The sequence below is a fragment of the Andrographis paniculata genome, unplaced genomic scaffold (assembly GCF_009805555.1).
Source record: "Andrographis paniculata isolate CXL003 unplaced genomic scaffold, ASM980555v1 Contig50END, whole genome shotgun sequence".
In the NCBI taxonomy this organism is placed as follows: Eukaryota; Viridiplantae; Streptophyta; class Magnoliopsida; order Lamiales; family Acanthaceae; genus Andrographis; species Andrographis paniculata.
The window spans coordinates 159,417-178,235 of NW_026137585.1; the positions used below are offsets into that span (position 1 = coordinate 159,417).

Below are 18,819 nucleotides of genomic sequence, written 5' to 3' on the forward strand. Positions count from 1 at the left end.
AATAAATGATTTGACCAAATTTAACACACGTTTAAATGACTTCTTGGTACAACATTTTATGTGCTGCAATTACATGTCATGAAATGTTGTTTGTATCAGATTCACTTTATGTTGCGTGGTTAAACAATCAAGGTTTTTTGTGAGCTGTTTAAAACACTCAGTAGGCTCAAATTAAAAAAAATAAAATCTAGGAGTTAATCTAAAATAGAAAGGATGGAAGCATTTTCTGTGTCCTATCTACCAATAGTCCTTGCAGGAGCAAAAACCATCCCTGAAGTGATGAAACCTGCTGGAATCTCTTATCACTATTTTGCGCCCAACAATCTTGGCTATAATCTTAATGGCAGAGTGACAATCCTCGCATGTACGCAGATTCTTCATAACCGTTATAGCACTGCCCTCTGCAGTACTAATCAGTGCGAAACATACAGCCAGCCTCTCACTGTGATATGATAAGATCTGTGCCTTATGCTCGTCTTCCACATCGTGCAGGGCATATCTATGATCAGGTACATGGCCATACTCCTTTAACTTTTCCCCCAACCATCCTAGCTTCCTATATATTTCGTCGCATAAGGGATGAGACTTGTCACAGGAAACAAAAGAGTGCTGGACACCCTTTAAGGTAATCCAACTGCGGCCGGGTTCTTTAATAGTGCCTAACTTCTTCATATGTCTACGGGTCTTTGCAGCGTCCATCCATCGACCAGCAAGGGCATATATGTTAGACATTAGCACATAAGCTGCACAGCAGTGTGGATCTATGTTGTAGATGTTTCTGGCAGCACGTTCAGCGATTTCAACGTTGGACTGTGCTCTGCATCCACCTAGCAATGCAAGCCAGACAGATATATTTGGTTCCATAGTCATCTTTTGAACCAAACCCTCCGCTTCATCCAACTTTCCACTTCTGCAGAGGATGTCAACCATGCAGGCATAGTGTTCGATCTTCACCCCAATGGCTGTGTATCTGTGTAAGCTTTCAAAGATGCGTTTTCCCTTCTGCAACATTCCAGAATGACTGCAGCAGTTGAGCAATCCTGTGAAGGTGATTTCATCAGGTTCGCATCCCGCCTTAGCCATTTGCGCAAAGAATCCCATTGCCCACTCACCGCAACCATGCTGTCCGCATCCAACAATGATCGCGTTCCAGGAAACAACGTTCTTGCCTGCTATTTCCTCGAACGCTGCTATTCCTTCCAAAATATTTCCACATTTTGTATACAGCACAACAAGGGAATTACCCACAAAAACATCAGTTTCCGTTCCCTGTTTAATGGCTGTGCCATGAATCCCTTTCCCCCAATCAACAGCTCCCATCTCCCGGCTTGAATTCAAGGCACTGGTGAAAGATGATTGATTTGGAACAACTCCAAATCTAATCATGTCCCGAAAAACTGTCAATGCAGCCTCATGCTTACCATTAGCACCATATCCTGTTAAAAGCGATGTCCACACCACCACATTTGGATGCAACCTCTCATTGAAAGCCTTCACAAACTCCTCAATCTGTTTGCAGCTTGCATAGAAAGTGATTAGTGAGGCCGCTACATATGTGTCGAACACGCAGCCAAGCTTCATCATATAGCCATGAACTTGACTACCGAGGCATCGATCGCCAACATTTGCACAGGCGGTTATGGCACAAGAGAAAGTCCTTGGGCTAGGCTTAAACCCGATCCCGACCATCTTCCTGAAGTTGGACAAAGCCTCGGCGCTCCTTCCAAGCTGATCAAGCCCGCTGATCATCGTCGTCCAAGAAATGGCATTTTTATCAGGCATCATCTCAAAGAACCTGGTTGCCTCTCCAACTCTACCATTTACACAGAACCCATGAATCATCGCATTCCATGCCGCTGAGTCCCTCACCGGCATCTTCCAGAACAAACCTTGGGCTTCTTCCACCATCCCATTCTTCAAGAATGCATCGACCATGGTTGTCCAAGAAATGACATTTCTTTCAGGCATTTCGTCGAACATCTTCTGACCCATGTCCAGGTTCCCGCATTGAAAACACCCTTTGATCATCAAATTCCACATGACCAAGTCTTTCACCGGAATTTCGTAGAACAGTTTGAGTGCTTCATCTAGTCTGAAGTTTTCTATGTACGAAGCTATCATCTTTGTGGATAAATAAACATCGGAGGACGGAATTCTGTCAAAAAGCTCACGTCCATTCTTAACATGGTGGGCTATGGCAGAAGCGGAATTCCCCGAAAAGCTCGTGAAAAATTTTGAAGTACTTGCGGCGGCAGCACCAAAAATTTTGAAATGATTCCTCAGACTCAGGAAACGAGTGGGTGTGGCGCTAAATGTCGGCATGTCTGGTCATTGTGAAGAAACTGTATAGCAGGAGGCCGGGTAGAGTGAAAGGAGGACTCTTTTCCAAATGGTTAAAAAAAAATCAAAAAGTGTCTCGGTGAGAATTATACTTACATTCTGAATATTGTAGTACACTGTAGAAGATGCAAATCGTAGCGGTTAGCATACCCTTCCCTTCACCATCGTGACGGATAATCAGGCGGTAAATCACTTCCAATGTCAAAAGAAAACCAACATGGTGTCGGAAGGCGGTAAGTCACTTCCAATGTCGAAAGCAAATACCGTGGTTTGGTTTCCTTGCACTTCCAATCTCAAAAGAGACAACCGGGCAAGCAAACATGGTAGCTTGATTTCCTTACAGAGTTTAAGTTTGAGATTGATTACTGGTCCGAGAAAACCAACATGGTGTCGGAAGGCGGTGGCTATCACTCGGTTGATGGCAATATCATGGATCAAATTCGGAAAAAGCTTGTGCACATACCCAATTTGACTTAGTTGAGAAGGAAAAGACCAACGAGTACTCGGTGGAGGATGGACTCGCGGTGACCAAGGGCTACCAATGTACGTGCCGCCGCACTCAGGGAGACACGAAGGAGTAAGCCCGTACTTGTCTTGTTGCCAACAAGACAGAGTCGAGAACTGACCTCCGACGGGTTGGTTGCTCCAACATTTACCAATTTTGGAGCGGATGTGGGAGAGTGTATCTATGTATGGACTACATCATCACCAACTTGATCTTCCGCGGGAACCGTATGCTCGAAGAGGCCTGGAAAAGAAAGACAGGTCTGGGACGAATAGGTTCACGAGATCAGGGAATTAAGGATACCCACCACCAGAAAGACTAATCCAATCCATAATCCATAATGATGCGACAGAAAATACGAGAGACTTGCCGAAATTCAACAGATGCACAAGCATTTGGTTGTGATTGGCTGGTTGTCGAAGTATGTCGAATTCATCTTGACGCCAAAGGAGTGCACCGGGAGGTTAGAACAAAGCTCCTCATGGCACATGTCATTAAGTATTGATGGTTGCCAAAAAAAATTCTTAATGGCTGGGACACATATTTATCAGGCCATTTTGGACAAAATTCTTCTGTTTGTTGGGTTGTAGCTAAAAATATCTGTAATGATGCACAAACAAATGACTAAACAGAGCAAATCAATCAAGTCTTTTTTAAGAAAATGAGAGTACCATAAAAAGACCCATCAAGATCTTATTTGGTTTCCAACCAATGGCACTGAAAGACTCGGTGGAGCATACAAAGAACTGAGTCCACTAACATTTCACTTTTACAAGGGTTGGGAAAACCGGATGGAGGTGGCTCGGCCATATTTGGAGAAATCCAAACGTCCCAAAGGCGTATGAAAGAAGTGGGTGGACTAAAAGTGCACTTTTTGGGAGTTCAAGGAGGGGACTTAGTGTTGGCAAAATTTTACCAATACGGGCGTGTTCGAGGCATGCATAAGAGGTTCATAAGGTGATACGAGGGTCTGTTAAGTCATACCATATGGATGACCGAGACCTGAGCCGGAACATGTTGACAAAGGCACCACCTGAGATGCGGACAATATACAAAAAAATGGCTGCAGAAATATTGGCGGATCGACTAGTACGCCGCAAGAATCGTTTATCCTTGACGAAGTGCTTGGTGAGATAGCGAGGATTGCTGGAGTCCGAGACGAGTTGAGAACCGGTGTAGAGGCTTCGGGACATTGATTTCATCAAGTGGGGAAAAATATTCTTGACTAAATTCGCGACTGAGAGCAATAACATTTTTTTTTCACTTCTTTTTCTCACTAGTTTTCATTCTCTCTAGAATTTAACAAATGTTCTTACTTGTGTTTTTTTATTCGAGTAAAGAGTGTAATAGCAACCTTTAAGTGTTTGAGAAGTTGCTAGACACAAAAAATTTGTCCATGACAAAGGGTACCTTTTTTTCTGTTAGGTGGCGAATTCACGTATTTCAGACTCCATTTTTGTTGAAGAAGTGCTGCCGGGAGTGATTTGATTTGCCATGCCAATAATTAATTGGCCAAATCAGGGAAAATGGAAGATTCGATCATTTCTAACTAGATTAAAAGAAATGGAGAGGAAAGAATAATCCATTTCCTGTCCTGAACACAAAGCAACTGCAATATTAATATCCATCAATCCCCACAGAAAAGCCTTTTGGACGTACAGCCTTACAAGAAAGGAACCAAACCCATTGCAATAAAGCCCCCATTCTGCTCAGAAGAGACATATCATAACATAACCCCTTCTCCATATCTATCATTCAAACTAATTCTATCACATCATCCATCCAGGATGGCTGGAGGGCAGCTCAAGCCTGTTGCAGGGCTTCTTCTGTTCCTTAACTTGTGCATGTACGTCATCGTTTTGGGGATTGGTGGCTGGGCAATGGACAGGGCCATTGATCATGGCTTCATCATTGGTACGTTGTTTTTTTTTTCATTTCTTGCAACTCTTTTTGATAGGAAGAGCAGTGAAGATGTGCGAGTGGGTTTCTTGCAACAGGTCCAGGGTTGAACTTACCAGCGCATTTCTCACCAATATTCTTCCCAATGGGGAACAGCGCAACTGGATTCTTTGTGATGTTCGCTATTCTTGCTAGTGTTGTCGGAGTTGCAGCAGCCATCGTCGGATTGAACCATATTTGGTTATGGGACGCTGGCAGCTCGGCTGCTGCTGTCTCTGCTGCCAGTATTGCCTGGACTCTTACACTTCTTGCCATGGGGTAACACAACTAACCCCTAATTGATTCATGTTCCCCACCTTTTGATCTATTCTAAGGTCAGGTGTGTTGCGTGAAAATTTTTCCAGATTCGGGTGCAAAGAGATCGAACTGCACGTCAGAAATGCCCGCTTGGTAAGTTCCCATATCAGTTGCATCTTAAATAATATAAGTATGGACTGGACCGAATCAAATGTGTGGAGCGGCAACATTTTCATTTTCATCACTGTTATATTTGTGCAGAGGACAATGGAGGCTTTCATGATCATCCTTTCAGCCACTCAACTGCTGTACATCGCAGCCATCCATGGAGGTGTCTCGAGGAGAAGAACTTGAGAAGAAGCAGTTTGCCTGAAGTGTGTGGTTTGTGTTTTGAGTGATTCTTATTTCTTTTCATAAATTGTGATCACTGAGTGAATTCCATGTTTTTCCTCCGTTCATGTAACAGCACAGCACATTGTGATTCAAACTTCTTTCTCACAGCATGTTGCTTGTTGTATCATATTAACAACAAATAACATCCATCATCAATAGGACAACAACTAATTCATAAAACAAAAAAAAAAAAGAGCGGACTGTAAACTTGATGAGTTTCCTCAAGCAACTCAAACTACGTCTTCAAGAATCCGATGTATCACACTCAAGCAAAAAGTCCAGTCTATCCACTGCAAAATCAACTAAAAGTAGCATCTCACCAGAAGTAGCTTTTATGTATAATGCTAGCAATATGCCACAGCTTTGGAAGACTTCTCCGCACCTTATTCTTCAGAACTATATCGTTGAACATGAACAATCACATACATGCTGCAGAGAATCCTTCAAAAGCATTTTACAAGTGCCAAGGTTATCCAAGCTCCGCTTCTGCACAGATGGAAGACTGGGATTTAGAATGAAGACATTGCACTACTCTATAACAGATCCCAAGCATATAACTACAACTGTGAATTTGAAGAAATGAAATAATGTTTAATTTGTAAATGAATTTTGGGAAAAAAAGTCGATGATCCCTAAACAAATCCTGTTCTCAGCTATGTACCTGAAGCTCCAAGATCCATTTAACTCCAATAGGGATGAAAATGTCTAGTGCATGAGAAATATACAATGACTGGTTGATATACTTACATAAATAAACGCAGCATGGAAGTTTTAAAGGATAACAACCTCGAATTTATCTACCAGACCCTGTAAACAATTCAAACAATCCACAACAACTCTTCCAGGATGTAGTCTGTACGGGACGTGGAGCAGTATGAACAACCGGCTGCCAAAAAGTTTAGCAAGACAATGAGAAGATTAATTCAGATCTGAATCAATGAGGTAGATTCAAATAAGCAAGCCAGATGATTTCAAGACATCACCTCAGTAACTCCAGAATTGCTCACATGTTCAGCTTCATTCTTGCCAGCAGCTACAGGCACATTGTATGAAACCATCAACTGATCCTCAGTTGATTGAGACAGCACACATACCGTTTGATCAGAAATTGTAGCAACTTTTTCATCAGTTGATTCACATACAGTTGGATCAGAAATTGTAGCAGCTTTCTCAGTTGACTCACATACCGTTGGATCAGAAACTGTAGCAACTTTCTCAGTTGGTTGAGGCACATATACCGTTGGATCAGAAATTGTAGCAACTTGCTCAGTAGATTGAATAGTTTCTTCTTCCTTTGGGTCTAATGTTAAAGCAACAGATGTATCCTCAAAAGAACTCATCTTTTTCTCCTCCGTCTCCTCAATCACAGACTTAACCTGAGAAAGGGGTGAATTCTCCAGAGAACTAATATTCATTTCTACTCTGTCGAGGACAACCGAGACGTTGTTCGCAATCGAATCTCCTGCATCTTCAATGGCAACGCCATCATCAGTCTTTGTTTTACTTTCAGACAAGGAGTTGGGTACTGTTGCTGAATCAAGCAACGGAGGAATGTCCTTGGCAGCTTGACTACTTTTGATAGAGCTAGACTCATCGTCTGAGCTGCTGCTGCTGCTGCTGCTGCTACTGCTTCTTGAGCTCCTGGATGAACCTCCATCATACGACCTCTTGGTTGTCTCCTCATGCTCAAACCTGTCATCCTTTTTATTGTAGTCGTCCTCAATCCTGACTTCCCTTTCAGCTGAAACAACATTCGCCTCTTCGACAGCCTCGGTCTTCACTCCCTCCTCTGGCTTGTTATCCGAAGTAATCTTTTCATCATGGATAACTTCTTGGACCCCTTCTGCCAAAACGTTGCTGTGGCCATGGAGGTCTTGCGACGCTGCCGCTGGAGAGTCAACCTCCCCAACATCACTGTGTTTGTCATCTTGATGCTTCACATCATCAGTCCCTAAGATATTTGGATTCATTCAGACCAATTGAATACAAATTCAGATACCACCTAAAAAATCGCTCTTGATATTTCAGCCCAAACAGATTGAGACCTCACCGCACAAACCAATACAAATATAAATCTATCTGCATCCAATTAGTGTTCCCTACTTCACAGCCTTTATCTAGATAAAATTCAATCGCAATCACAATTTCAAGCAAAAACCTACCGATAATATAAGAAAAACCCTCACCCCAACTAATCCCCAGAAGACTACCTGATGCAAGTTTTATAAACCATCAACCAAGACAGACAGCGAAACCGAAAAAAGGTCCAACCAGACAGAGAAGAGGCTTCCAAGAAGGGCAAATTAATGGGAAATCAAACTGTAAAGTTTGAAAAGAAGGATTAATAATTGAAAGGCACATGGCTCTGCATCTATTGGATCCAATAAAGTGAAAGACTCCCCACCCCCAATCTCTGCTAAATAAAGTAAAGAGTGATTGTTGTACCATGAGATTGCCCAGAAGCCAAAGATGATGGATCTTGATGATTGCCTGGCCGATTTTCTTTCTTTTTCTTAGCAGCTTTTCGCTTCTTGGAACCCGAGGGCATGGCGCCTGATTCTTTCGAAACCGACCCGGCGGTGGTGGGATCGTCTCGTGCGCTGTCCCGTATATTTCTTTTCTTGAATCCACCACCTCAGCAGTCTCTTTCTTTACAAATCTATGCTTGGGTTGGGTTGGGTTGGCTTCGCTGTTTTTTGGGGTTTAGCGAGTGAAAACAGTAGTTGCTGTGCTGTGGATTTCAAAAATGGTACCGAGGGAAGAGGGGTAGAGAGCAAAGGACGGGAGGTTGTGGGTGTGGTGGTGGATGCTGGATGTGCTGCTGTGCTGGATTCATTCATAGGATCCGATTCTGCATCTTTTCTTTTTTTTTTTTTTTTTTTCCTTGGGGGTGGGGTGGGGTGGGTGGTTGAGGAAGGCAGCGGTTTTTTTCTTGAATTTCCCTTTTAATGTAAAAGTAATAGGAGTAAATTAAATTGAAATAAATGCGAGAGAATTCGTGGAAGTATTTATATCAGCTCATATTTGTGTGCGTATGATACAACCACGTAATTGTACCGTTACTTAATTTCTATACAAAGAACTCCTCCCTACCGTACGATGATGTTTTCTGGAATTACTACTCCTACTACTACTACAGCACTGCCTTCAATTCTCTAATAATTTTACCAAACACGTCTTTGATTATGATGACGACGACGACATGAAAGAAACGCGTCGCTTTCGGATTCATCGTCTCATCTTTTGCAGGTTTAATTAAGTCGGTGGAGTGGTCACGGGCCCACTCCTCCCTTCCCTTCCTTGCCTCTCTTTTATTTTCACAAGAAAACCATATTCCACTAATACTCTCTGAAAACAATAATAAAATATAATAACGGCAGCCAAAATTACGTCATCATTTCACCCTTTTCAGTATGCATTGTTGGAGAGGGGGAGGTATTTTAAAATTTTTGCAACTCGAATGCATCTTGTTCAAATAATAATACACTGGGCCTCAATCTGTTGTCTAAATTATGGGCCCAACATCAATTGGGCGTGCACAGACTTGCTACGCTCCAATTACATTTCTGCATGTTTAGCAACCCTCCCCTTCAAAAAAAAGAAAAAGAATTTATTATCTGTTGAATATATATATATATATATATAATATGTGTAATTAAAATGATTAATTTAGGCCTCTTTTTTTTTCTTGATAAAAAAGGATAAACTCCCGACAGGCAAGAATGGGAACCGCCGCCGAACCAATGACTTAGAGACGTCGGAGTTTGAATCTATGACCACGTAGTCATAAGTTCACTCCCCACTCTATCGTCTGCGAATTTCTCTTGTATTCCTTAGTAATCATAATGTCCACATTTAACATGGGGTGGCCTTACATTTGGGAATTAGTTAATACATAACTAATGATCATAAAAATATTTTGTTATTTGCAATGGAAAACATACATTAATCTTAAAATCATACACTATTCTATTCATATTTTAGATGCGTATGCATGTCAATGAGCAATATAAATAAATAAATTTGCAACCACAAAGACAAAGTACAAAGACGTGAAATTGAGAGATTTCACTAGGTGAACTGTTACTACAGTAAGTAACTATGGGTGTGTTTCTTCAATGCGGTTTGGGGAGATTTTATTGTGGATTTATTGTTCATCCGGATTTAGGCGCCAAACTCCCTTACATTCCGACAAGGCTTAGGCATAGGGTCTGTGGATCCATTGTGTGTGTTCTTTTTTTTTTTCTTTTTAATTTAAAATATCTAAATAATAATTTATTTAATATTTATAATAATTATAGGATAAAAATATATATATATATATAATATATATGTCATCTTGTAAAGAATAAAATATTTTAAAATATTTATATTATTATATTTATTATCCATCAAATCAATATATATCAAAACTTTTCAAACTTAAACATAAAAGAAACACAAAAAATTTAAAAATATCTTAAAAGTCAAATAAAAGCCAAATCTAAACCCAATTTTTCCAATCCGGCCTAAATAAATACACCCTAAATTTTAAAGACAATCTGGATAATGTGAATATAGATACATGATAGATGATATAGGATTTGGCAGAATTCATTGGCAAAGATAAATGGCATGGATAGGATGTACACAACCACCTATCAATACATCTAAATTCAGGCGCACACATACTAATAATTAATACTGCACAACATGGATATATAAATAATTATAATAGTAATCGATATTTTATTTTGTTATAGTAGTATTAAAATAAATAAATATTTATCGATAGCAATTCAAAATAGAAAAATAAATATATTCTTTACGAGAGAGAAAATAGTGATGTATATGAACTTAGTAGTAGCTAAGGCATCATCTCCTCCCTGTCCCACCCTGTATATTTATAGATATACATGCCTATGTATCTATACATGGATGTGTGATGATGCTGAAAATGAACAGAGAAGGGTGATGCGGAGGATGCCCTCCCCTGCTATACGTATAGAGTAGTATAGAATGATATAGATATTTAGTTAACAACAAATTAAAGAAAGAATATATTTATATATATATAATAGGCACTTAGGCAGGCGGGCGCAATAAAGACAGACAGACAGACCTGATGGATGATATATGAGATGAAAAACATAAATAAATACATGTGGATGAAATTAAATGGGTGGAATTAGGTTGAGAGAATTGAGTGTAATAGTAGGAACAAGGGTGATTTTTTTATTATTATTATTATCATCATCATCATCAATATTTGTGGCGTTATCGCAGGAGGAGAAGGGGAAGGTGACGGAGAAGGTGCCGTGCATATTCTTCTTCGGGGACTCGCTGACGGACAACGGGAACAACAACTACCTGGCTACATTGGCCAAGGTTAATTATTGGCCGTACGGGATTGACTATCCAGATGGCCCCACCGGCAGATACAGCAACGGCAGGAACGCCCCTGATTTCATTGGTCCGTCCCTCCCGATTCATTGCATGATCACATGCACGCACGCACACACACCCACCTGCACACTCGTCGTCATTTTGACAAGACATGCATGCATACACCCATCCATTCCATGCTTGGTTGCAGCTGAATTGTTGGGGTTTGAGAAGGCCATTCCGCCATTCGCAACTGCCAGAGGCCCCGAGATTTGCAAGGGCGTGAATTATGCATCTGGAGGCTCTGGGATCCTCGACCAGACCGGCCGCCTTCAGGTCCGCTCCAGGAATTGAATTTATTGATTATAGATTTCACGAATGAATGAATTAGCAATCTGTCCCTCCGTAGGGCGGCAGAATCCCTTTGGACAGGCAGGTGTTGAACCACGGGATGACGGCGTCGAGAGTGGCGTGGATGATGCGGAACGCCAGCAAGGCGAGGGAGCACCTGGGCAGGTGCCTCTACAGCGTCAACATGGGCAGCAACGACTACATCAACAACTACTTCCTCCCGCAGTTGTACCCCACCCAGGCCCGCTACTCCCCGGCCCAGTTCGCCGCCCACCTCTGCGCCCACTACTCCCGCCAGCTCAGGGCGCTCTACAGCCAAGGCGCCAGGAGAGTGGTCATCTACGCGGTCGGCCAGGTCGGCTGCATCCCCCAGTTCATGTCCACCACCAAACACAAAGTCAGGAAGCACCACCACCAGAATGCCACCAGCTGCGTCCTGCTCTACAACAAAGACGCAGAGCTATTCAACCACAGGTTAGTGCACCTCGTCGACTCCCTCAACCGCGACCACCCCGACGCTAACTTTATCCTCATCAACACCACCAGCATCACTTCCTCAACCACAGGTCAGCCACCGGGGATATCGGATCATTACTATTATTAATAATTGTTGTTGTTGTTGTTGTTATTAACATCATGCATGCATGGATGGATCGATCAATTAATCAGAAATTAGAAATGTGAAGAGGCCGTGCTGCCGGGTGACGCGGACGGGGCTGTGCGCTCCGGGGAGAGCTCCCTGCAGCAACCGGAGCGAGCACGCATTCTGGGACAGTTTCCATCCCACCGAAACTCTAAACCGCGTCCTGGCTGCGCGGGCCTTCAGAGCCCACCTGCCCTCCGATGCTTACCCCACCGACATTTCCCACCTCCTCCATCTACCTTAATTAGCTACCTACCTGTGCCTGCCTCATGTGTCATGATGTGTATGTGTGCGTGTATAGCTAACTTCATTCATCATCTACTAGACTCGACTGGATCTAAGAGATCGATATATGAGATCCGCCACTTGAATGGAATGTCGTCGTTCATGCTAGTCAATAGTAAGATTGATTGATTAATACAACATCGACGTACGTACGGCCGTAGCAGAAAAGGTCATAATTAATACTCCAGTATTATATTGCATCTAGGAATGTAGAAAAGGCAAGATGATCGATGCGGCGATTCAATATATATATACTTTGTTTCCATTATTATAGAGTAACTATATATAATATTGTTGAATCGGATGGGATGGATCTCTTCTCTTGCTTTAGGTATTGCGCATGCAGACATTTACACAATGGATCATTTTTGGGTGCACTAGTACTAGCTTAGCTGTACGTTAAGAAGAATGAGATATATGATACACAGCATATATATGATCATAAATCAATAGATGATATTAATTAATTAATTATATGTAGGAAACTAATAAAGGAATTGTTAATAATTATAAAATACCAATAATGTTAGGTTCAATTCTTACAGTACTAGCTGAAGAGGAGGTTGGTCTTGTCTCGTATAGTCGTTGTTGTTGTAGTCGTCGTCTTTGTCGGTTTGTTGCAAAGGGTTGACATGAAGATAATCCCGGGCATCCATCAATAATGGCGGCTCGTAGTCGTACTCGGAATTCTCAGCCGGCATCATGCCCATGCCCATCTGCTGCTCATCATGACCTCTATCAGCCTCTGCAATCTACACATTACATACATACATACATACATTTTGTATGCATTAATTATCATCAATCAATTGATTAAACACAGACCACTCTTAATTTTACAATTACAATTAGATGTACATGATCTCATTCATAATTGGTGTGTGTACCTTAGCTCGAAGGAACTGATTACTATGATGCAAGTCAACCTCCTGCTGCCAATTTGAAATAGTAGAGTATATAATAATATTCTATATAGATACATAGAATTAAATGTGTAATGTAATTAAGTAGCTAGTGCTCACTCACCCGCTTTTGCATGTCGTCAATTTCGGCAAATAGCAATTCATTCTGCGAGACAACAACATTAATTATATACTTATATCACAAAATACTAGTAGCTTGCATGCACCTCATACTATTATATATATACCTTCTTGGATCTGATCTTGGTGATTCCTTTTTCAACCTTTGACTCCAGATTCTTGAGCTCCCTCAGTGACATCCCCCCTAAAGAATCACCCAGCATGGTCCTGATGAATCATATCATCAGCATCATCAACGACCATTACATTTACAATACACAACAATTCAATTCAATCCAATCCAACCCAACTAATTACTGGCCTGTTTTGATTCCGCAAATTACTGATTTGAGCACGCAGCTTGGAGGCTTCTTGCCGGTAGTACTGAGCATTGGCTTCAGAGACTGACCCATTACTTGAGGGATCCGAGGATGCTTTCTTGTACCTCTCTATCGTTCCTTTAACACTGCATTAATTCATTCAAATTGATTATCATCAGAATTACTACTTAATTACTATCTTCTGGGCATTTCTATTGGTGGGCAGCATCCGTACGTGTGTGTGTGTATACAGATAGATAGATAGATATATATACATAGACGATGAACATGATGTCTCCAAACTCACCATCGTAACTTGACCCCACTTAATAAATTAATTCCATTGAGAACTAACTTGAAGAAGCTAATTAATTAAGGTTGCTTGAAATGGAAAGGGAAAGGCGTGGTGTGATGGATTTCGAAAAAGATGGTATTAGTAAGATAACCAAAAAGTCCATTAACAAATTAAAATTCAAACTCTTTTGGGGGGAGGGGGATATGTCGGGATTGGTTACCCATTAATCAATTCTCTATCTCCTACTCGTCTGATTTCTTTCCTAATTTAGTTTCACTGCTATTCATGGCATTCTAAAGCCTGAAACAGACTCAATCGTTCAACACCAAGATAAATATATATGCCCATAGGATTGGGCTCAACCTTAATACAATAACAATTAATTTGACCTGTGTAAAGCTTAAGGCAGAACAAGTTTAGGCTTATGATACCATGCATAGAGATAGAGGCGAGTGGAGTATACTCAATAACAAGAAAATCTTGTCTGACGTGATCAAAAGATTTTTCCACCTAAGCTGAATCTATATTCCCACTTTTCAATGTTCAACCAAATTAGTGCATATGCATCCCAACGTAAAAAGTGTACAAGTAGAAACTACAAATTAATCGATCTGAATAAGCCTACATGAAGAGAACAACAAAAGCAGGTAACCTAGATTCAGCAAAAACGAGATATCTTCAGGAAATGGCATTAGCAATTAGATAGTACAGAGAAAATTGTTGAAAATTTTGGTGGATTATATTAAATAAATTTATATTTATTATATGGTTTTGGATGCAATTAACCAGGTTCCAAACCAGAAGCTCTTTAATCCAAAATTAATTTTAATTTGTTTCAAGAACCAAATTAAAGTTCCTTGCTTTTGGGATCGATCTGAGCGTGGCATCAGTTAAACTAAATCGAAACTTTCCCAGAAAGGTAACTAAAGGGAGAAGGAAGAAAGATTAAATAAACCTAGTTAGGAGATTCAAAATTCAATTTTGCGGAACTCGATGAATGCCTGTCTATCCAGTCAATGAATTAAGAGGAAAGTGAAATTAAACCCTAATATGGTTGCAACAAGATTGCTGACATCTTTTTGGCAGAGTCCTATTTTATTGATAGCCTTGGTGATGTTAAGACTGAATTGCACAGATGAAATTGGTAGACAAATGAGAGCTCGACACCTTGTTATGACAAAGACTCGCATATTCTTGCAGGCGAGAGAGAGAGAGAGAAAAGATAATCTTAACAATAAATTGAGCAATAAAGAAAGCTGATGATCTTGGTACAGCAACTATACTGCTGCCCGTGTTCCTATGTTTGCAAGAAGTTTTTGGATTTACCCAAACTTGGAATAAATCAAAACAGGATGATGAAAAGAGAAACCCCATAAAGCACAGTGTAGTGGAGGGGAAGAACAAAATAGGAAAAATTAGAAAGACTGCTGAAGCTTTGTCAAGAAATATAATTTCGTTGTACGAGACGTGATGATTTCTTTTTGAGTTAAGATCCACCCAAATATTCGAAAAAAAAAGAAAGAAAGAAAGAAAGAAATCAGTCGGACAAGGAGCTAGGTCACACTAAAGTATCCTCTAATTTGAACTATATAACCCTCTTCAAATGTAATGGAGCAACGAAGTTGGGGATAAACGAAAGAACCCTCGCCTCTATCTGGCCCTTAATTTGATGGAACAAACCCTAATTCCTAAAAGAGGCAATTCTTGTCACCAGAGAAAAAACCGACAGTTTCTAATTGGCCTAATTATTACACCTCCCAAGCGAATTGAAATCGAGCAAAGCCATAATTGATTCGTACCTGTTGTTTGCGTATTCATAGAGCCTGCCTCTGCTGGAGAAGACGATCAAGGCGACCTCAGCGTCACAAAGCACGGATAACTCATAGGCTTTTTTGAGCAATCCATTGCGGCGCTTGCAGAAGGTGACCTGACGATTCGTGGTGTTTTCGATCCGCTTGATGTCAATCTTTCCCCTCCCGTTTTTCTTGTCCGATGACATATCAGTCGTTAGATCGCTTTGGAAGTCCATGGTGCTGCTAAATACAAACAATATTTGAAGTAACCAATGCAGACTGGCAATTGGTAAGTATATATATATATATAAATTTATACACAGACACAAATTATTAACTCTTTTTTGTAGACCAATGCACGTCGAGCAAGTAACAAAAGATGGTAAAGATTTGATTTTTGAGGCAGCAAACATTCCTTTTTATAAGTGTGAAGAAGTATCTATGCATAGGATTTTTTACTGACCTTGTGGGAACTATGGGGTTTGTTAAGATAGATTATATATTGCAGAGCAAAAGGAATGGAATTATATATATATATGCATGCATCTTTGTGTATTATTGTAGTGGATTTGGAAGGGGACTCGATCTTCTTTCAGACACCCGTTTTGATAAAGTGAAAAGTGGCTCTGTTTTTAATCAATCACATGGTAATTACTAAGATAGATTTTAATTTGTCGTCTTGAATTCATTCCTCCATAACTAATTGCCTTGCCTTCTTTTATCTTCCAGTGAAAAACACGTGTTAGTTTTTGAAAGGCACAAAAGTTTTATATAAATATATTTATAGATGGCCAGGCCATTCATTTATTCGTTTTTAAATTTGTACATCAATCCATCCACTTACTTCATCGATGGCCTTATTATTCTTAGGCCATCAACTAACTATATATATGAGAGGTAGGTAATATGAGATTTCAGTCGAACACAAACACTAGGGCTCCGAGAGATTTTGGAGAGTAATATGTGTGTGTATGTATATGTGATCCAAATGAAATTAATTAAATTGGTACAAATTAATTAATACTGATATTCTTTGGAAAAAGAAAAAAGATAGAATCAAGGGCGAGACGCATTAAATTGTATATTTATATATATATATGCTGATGTTGATGTATATGTAGTGGGTCTGAATCTGAGCCTGAGTCTGGTGCATGTGATGGTGAAGTTTAACCGACTCGTAACTCTTATGTGTGTGTGTGTGTATATATAGATATATATATGTTAGTTACACTACTAAATCGGGTGAAGATATGATATAACATACATGAGTAATGAGTCGACCTGTTTATCATCACTTTCAGGTCAGGGATATGATAGCGTTGTTCAAATTCAATTCTAAAATCAAATATGTAGATTCAGGGAATAATATTATATTGAAGTTCCTGTGCTTGGAAAAAACAAGAAGAAAAAACTCTATATATACATATATACACGTATATTTTACTATATTTTTGTTCAATGTAAAACCAAATCAAACCACTTCCAAAACTTCCAAATCAAATCTCCTGCTGCTGCTGCTGCTGCTGCTGCTGCTGTTCCGTTCATTGCCAAAACTCCTCTACCTATAGTCCTGAATGGATTTTGATTAATATATATTCCCAACATGTAAACATAACGAGACCTGCCCCTATTTAAGTTCAAAAATATAGGTAAGAGAGATGGAGATGCATACAAAATACAAGACACGTCCAGATCCAGGTCCAGCCATGGTAAGAAACAAAAAAAACAAAAGAGCGGCGACGGCTTTACACACAGATTTGCTTATTAATTTGTACGAGTAATTACTATAGGTAGATGATCTCTCATCTGTATCTCTGGCTACGGAAAGTCAATGCCAGTTATTTTCTTCATCTCAGCTGGCTCGACGTGGACGGCGAAGCCCTTGCCGTGCTGCTTCCAGTAGTCCGCTTGGGGATTAATCCACTCCGGCTCCGCAATCTCCACCCTGCTTCTCTTCAGAGCCTCGCTCGATATGTTGTACTTGTCGTCCCTTACCTTGACCATCTCCTCCCTCACCTTCCCCCTCTCCCCCTCCGCCGCTTGCGGCGACATCATCAGCGCCGGCGGACCCATCGGCAGCCTATGCCCTAATTCATTAATAATTAGGGGTAATATATATATATATATATAATTGTAAAACTCAACGCATGCAAAACTCTCTTCTATTTAAAATTCAATTTACCTCTGTCGGTTTGCCAAGTGCACCAAAACTTGCCGTATGTCTTGGCAAGACTTTCCAGTTCAGGCTTCACAACCATTTCTGGAACCCTAGGATTCACCCACAACCCTGATTTGATCTGTGCATAATATTTATTATTAATGCAGCTGCTGTTACACCGAGACTACTGAATTATGAATGAACCAAGAATAACTAATTGACCTCATAGGCATGGGAATGCCACAGCTTCTGTTCTTCAGGAGACAAAGTTTCAAAAGTCCGATCAGATATGATATACTCCACACCTGATATATGTTATATGTTTCACACAACTCTATTTATCAAATTTGATCCTACTAAACACAGTTAATTCAACTAATCAATTCAAGCAAGTGAATTAATTAAGCTGCAGGACCTATGAGGCGGCCCGTCGATTCGTCGGAATCATAAACAGCACACTGGAGGAAGTCCTGGTTGACCCGAGTCACGTAATGGTGAGTCTCGATTTGGCGGGTCATGTCATCGCTGTAAATCGCGAAAGTACAGACGTGCTGCTTCATCTGCTTCACCGGCTTCAACGCCTGCAGCATCTGAGCTCCCTTGTCCAGCATGTGCTGCTCCGCGCTCATCGCCTTCCCCGGCGGGATCTGCTCCTCCCCATGGACAACCGCCGCCGCTGATTTCTCACCTTCCGCCATGATAATTGCAACTTCCTTTCCTTAATTGAATTGAAATGGCGAGACGGTGGATTAATTGAGCATTTAGGGCGAGGTAGAAGACGCCATTAGCTGCCACGCAGGCATCGCAGAGGTGTTGAGGTGGCTTCCATTTGCTCGCTCCTTCTGCCACGTGGACGATTGCCTGCCTGACTCCACCGCTGACACGTTTTCCTTGGCTTACGAAAGCGTGTTTACTTTGTATGTCGCGCATTTGAGTCTGCGACTTTTGGTCGCAGTTTATGTACAATAATCACTGCAAGAGGTACTATTACCATTTGCAGCGTCGTGGCCCATTGGGCTGCACCCTAACGGTCAGAGGGGTTTGAACTCTGCCAGCTGTCAACGACGGTATATAGTTTTTTTTTTTTTTTTTTTTTTAACTTTTGGATTTGTTCCGAACCTAAAGCAATTTCGACCGTTGCCGCCGAGCCTAAT

The 18,819-nt window shown here is 40.8% G+C and overlaps 6 protein-coding genes across 10 annotated transcripts; 2 read left to right on the forward strand and 4 right to left on the reverse strand.

Moving 5' to 3' along the window:
- Positions 1–2: 2 nt before the first annotated feature.
- LOC127253289 (pentatricopeptide repeat-containing protein At5g46460, mitochondrial) lies at positions 3–3,267 on the reverse strand. Its single transcript, XM_051277800.1, has 2 exons — positions 2,437–3,267; positions 3–2,342 (listed from the first exon to the last, which is right to left on the reverse strand). Exon 2 carries the CDS (start codon positions 2,320–2,322, stop codon positions 238–240), a length of 2,085 nt encoding a protein of 694 aa, XP_051133757.1. The 5' UTR covers positions 2,323–2,342; positions 2,437–3,267; the 3' UTR covers positions 3–237.
- Positions 3,268–4,275: 1,008 nt separating this feature from the next.
- LOC127253303 (membrane protein PM19L) lies at positions 4,276–5,442 on the forward strand. Its single transcript, XM_051277821.1, has 4 exons — positions 4,276–4,759; positions 4,843–5,062; positions 5,149–5,194; positions 5,303–5,442. The coding sequence occupies exons 1-4, from the start codon at positions 4,633–4,635 to the stop codon at positions 5,393–5,395; spliced, it is 486 nt and encodes a 161-aa protein (XP_051133778.1). The 5' UTR covers positions 4,276–4,632; the 3' UTR covers positions 5,396–5,442.
- A 59-nt stretch (positions 5,443–5,501) lies between these two features.
- On the reverse strand, positions 5,502–8,315 carry LOC127253293 (uncharacterized). 2 transcript variants are annotated; one of them, XM_051277808.1, is made up of 4 exons: positions 7,880–8,315; positions 6,418–7,385; positions 6,221–6,320; positions 5,502–5,920 (listed from the first exon to the last, which is right to left on the reverse strand). In XM_051277808.1, the coding sequence occupies exons 1-3, from the start codon at positions 7,980–7,982 to the stop codon at positions 6,228–6,230; spliced, it is 1,164 nt and encodes a 387-aa protein (XP_051133765.1). In that variant the 5' UTR covers positions 7,983–8,315; the 3' UTR covers positions 5,502–5,920; positions 6,221–6,227. The 2 variants fall into 2 exon arrangements, with proteins under 2 accessions (XP_051133765.1, XP_051133764.1); XM_051277807.1 differs by having other exon boundaries at positions 6,182–6,320; positions 7,880–8,314.
- A 2,036-nt stretch (positions 8,316–10,351) lies between these two features.
- LOC127253192 (GDSL esterase/lipase At5g45670-like) lies at positions 10,352–11,831 on the forward strand. The gene is made up of 4 exons (XM_051277641.1): positions 10,352–10,384; positions 10,700–10,886; positions 11,010–11,134; positions 11,208–11,831. The coding sequence occupies exons 1-4, from the start codon at positions 10,352–10,354 to the stop codon at positions 11,751–11,753; spliced, it is 891 nt and encodes a 296-aa protein (XP_051133598.1). The 3' UTR covers positions 11,754–11,831.
- Positions 11,832–12,000: 169 nt separating this feature from the next.
- On the reverse strand, positions 12,001–15,886 carry LOC127253295 (floral homeotic protein AGAMOUS-like). 2 transcript variants are annotated; one of them, XM_051277811.1, is made up of 7 exons: positions 15,514–15,886; positions 13,422–13,565; positions 13,228–13,327; positions 13,104–13,145; positions 12,965–13,006; positions 12,621–12,829; positions 12,001–12,182 (listed from the first exon to the last, which is right to left on the reverse strand). In XM_051277811.1, the coding sequence occupies exons 1-7, from the start codon at positions 15,741–15,743 to the stop codon at positions 12,107–12,109; spliced, it is 843 nt and encodes a 280-aa protein (XP_051133768.1). In that variant the 5' UTR covers positions 15,744–15,886; the 3' UTR covers positions 12,001–12,106. The 2 variants fall into 2 exon arrangements, with proteins under 2 accessions (XP_051133768.1, XP_051133767.1); XM_051277810.1 differs by having other exon boundaries at positions 12,965–13,009.
- Positions 15,887–16,859: 973 nt separating this feature from the next.
- Positions 16,860–18,401, reverse strand: LOC127253299 (oil body-associated protein 2C-like). Of its 3 annotated transcripts, none has more exons than XR_007839242.1 (5): positions 18,081–18,401; positions 17,888–17,970; positions 17,690–17,804; positions 17,180–17,594; positions 16,860–17,069 (listed from the first exon to the last, which is right to left on the reverse strand). XR_007839242.1 is itself a non-coding variant. In XM_051277813.1 (4 exons), exons 1-4 carry the CDS (start codon positions 18,361–18,363, stop codon positions 17,326–17,328), a joined length of 750 nt encoding a protein of 249 aa, XP_051133770.1. In that variant the 5' UTR covers positions 18,364–18,401; the 3' UTR covers positions 17,136–17,325. The 3 variants fall into 3 exon arrangements, 1 of the variants encoding a protein (XP_051133770.1); XR_007839241.1 differs by having other exon boundaries at positions 16,860–17,077; XM_051277813.1 differs by lacking the exon at positions 16,860–17,069 and having other exon boundaries at positions 17,136–17,594.
- Positions 18,402–18,819: the final 418 nt, after the last annotated feature.

What these genes read in the sequence shown, in the direction of transcription:
- LOC127253293 (XM_051277808.1), bottom strand. Translation starts at nt 7,982, where the DNA reads ATGCCCTCGGGTTCCAAGAAGCGAAAAGCTGCTAAGAAAAAGAAAGAA. An exon ending in GGCTTCTGGGCAATCTCATG is followed by an intron (nt 7,386 to 7,879) that starts GTACAACAATCA and finishes CAAATATCTTAG; the next exon opens with GGACTGATGATGTGAAGCAT. An exon ending in GCAATTCTGGAGTTACTGAG is followed by an intron (nt 6,321 to 6,417) that starts GTGATGTCTTGA and finishes ACTTTTTGGCAG; the next exon opens with CCGGTTGTTCATACTGCTCC.
- LOC127253299 (XM_051277813.1), bottom strand. Translation starts at nt 18,363, where the DNA reads ATGGCGGAAGGTGAGAAATCAGCGGCGGCGGTTGTCCATGGGGAGGAG. An exon ending in ATCGACGGGCCGCCTCATAG is followed by an intron (nt 17,971 to 18,080) that starts GTCCTGCAGCTT and finishes AACATATATCAG; the next exon opens with GTGTGGAGTATATCATATCT. An exon ending in CACTTGGCAAACCGACAGAG is followed by an intron (nt 17,595 to 17,689) that starts GTAAATTGAATT and finishes TTAATGAATTAG; the next exon opens with GGCATAGGCTGCCGATGGGT.
- LOC127253303 (XM_051277821.1), top strand. Translation starts at nt 4,633, where the DNA reads ATGGCTGGAGGGCAGCTCAAGCCTGTTGCAGGGCTTCTTCTGTTCCTT. An exon ending in CTTACACTTCTTGCCATGGG is followed by an intron (nt 5,063 to 5,148) that starts GTAACACAACTA and finishes AAATTTTTCCAG; the next exon opens with ATTCGGGTGCAAAGAGATCG. An exon ending in ACGTCAGAAATGCCCGCTTG is followed by an intron (nt 5,195 to 5,302) that starts GTAAGTTCCCAT and finishes ATATTTGTGCAG; the next exon opens with AGGACAATGGAGGCTTTCAT.
- LOC127253289 (XM_051277800.1), bottom strand. Translation starts at nt 2,322, where the DNA reads ATGCCGACATTTAGCGCCACACCCACTCGTTTCCTGAGTCTGAGGAAT.
- LOC127253192 (XM_051277641.1), top strand. Translation starts at nt 10,352, where the DNA reads ATGTGTGATGATGCTGAAAATGAACAGAGAAGG. An exon ending in GAACGCCCCTGATTTCATTG is followed by an intron (nt 10,887 to 11,009) that starts GTCCGTCCCTCC and finishes GCTTGGTTGCAG; the next exon opens with CTGAATTGTTGGGGTTTGAG. An exon ending in ACCAGACCGGCCGCCTTCAG is followed by an intron (nt 11,135 to 11,207) that starts GTCCGCTCCAGG and finishes GTCCCTCCGTAG; the next exon opens with GGCGGCAGAATCCCTTTGGA.
- LOC127253295 (XM_051277810.1), bottom strand. Translation starts at nt 15,743, where the DNA reads ATGGACTTCCAAAGCGATCTAACGACTGATATGTCATCGGACAAGAAA. An exon ending in ATCAGTTCCTTCGAGCTAAG is followed by an intron (nt 12,830 to 12,964) that starts GTACACACACCA and finishes TGTAATGTGTAG; the next exon opens with ATTGCAGAGGCTGATAGAGG. An exon ending in CCTCCTCTTCAGCTAGTACT is followed by an intron (nt 12,183 to 12,620) that starts GTAAGAATTGAA and finishes ACTATTGACTAG; the next exon opens with CATGAACGACGACATTCCAT.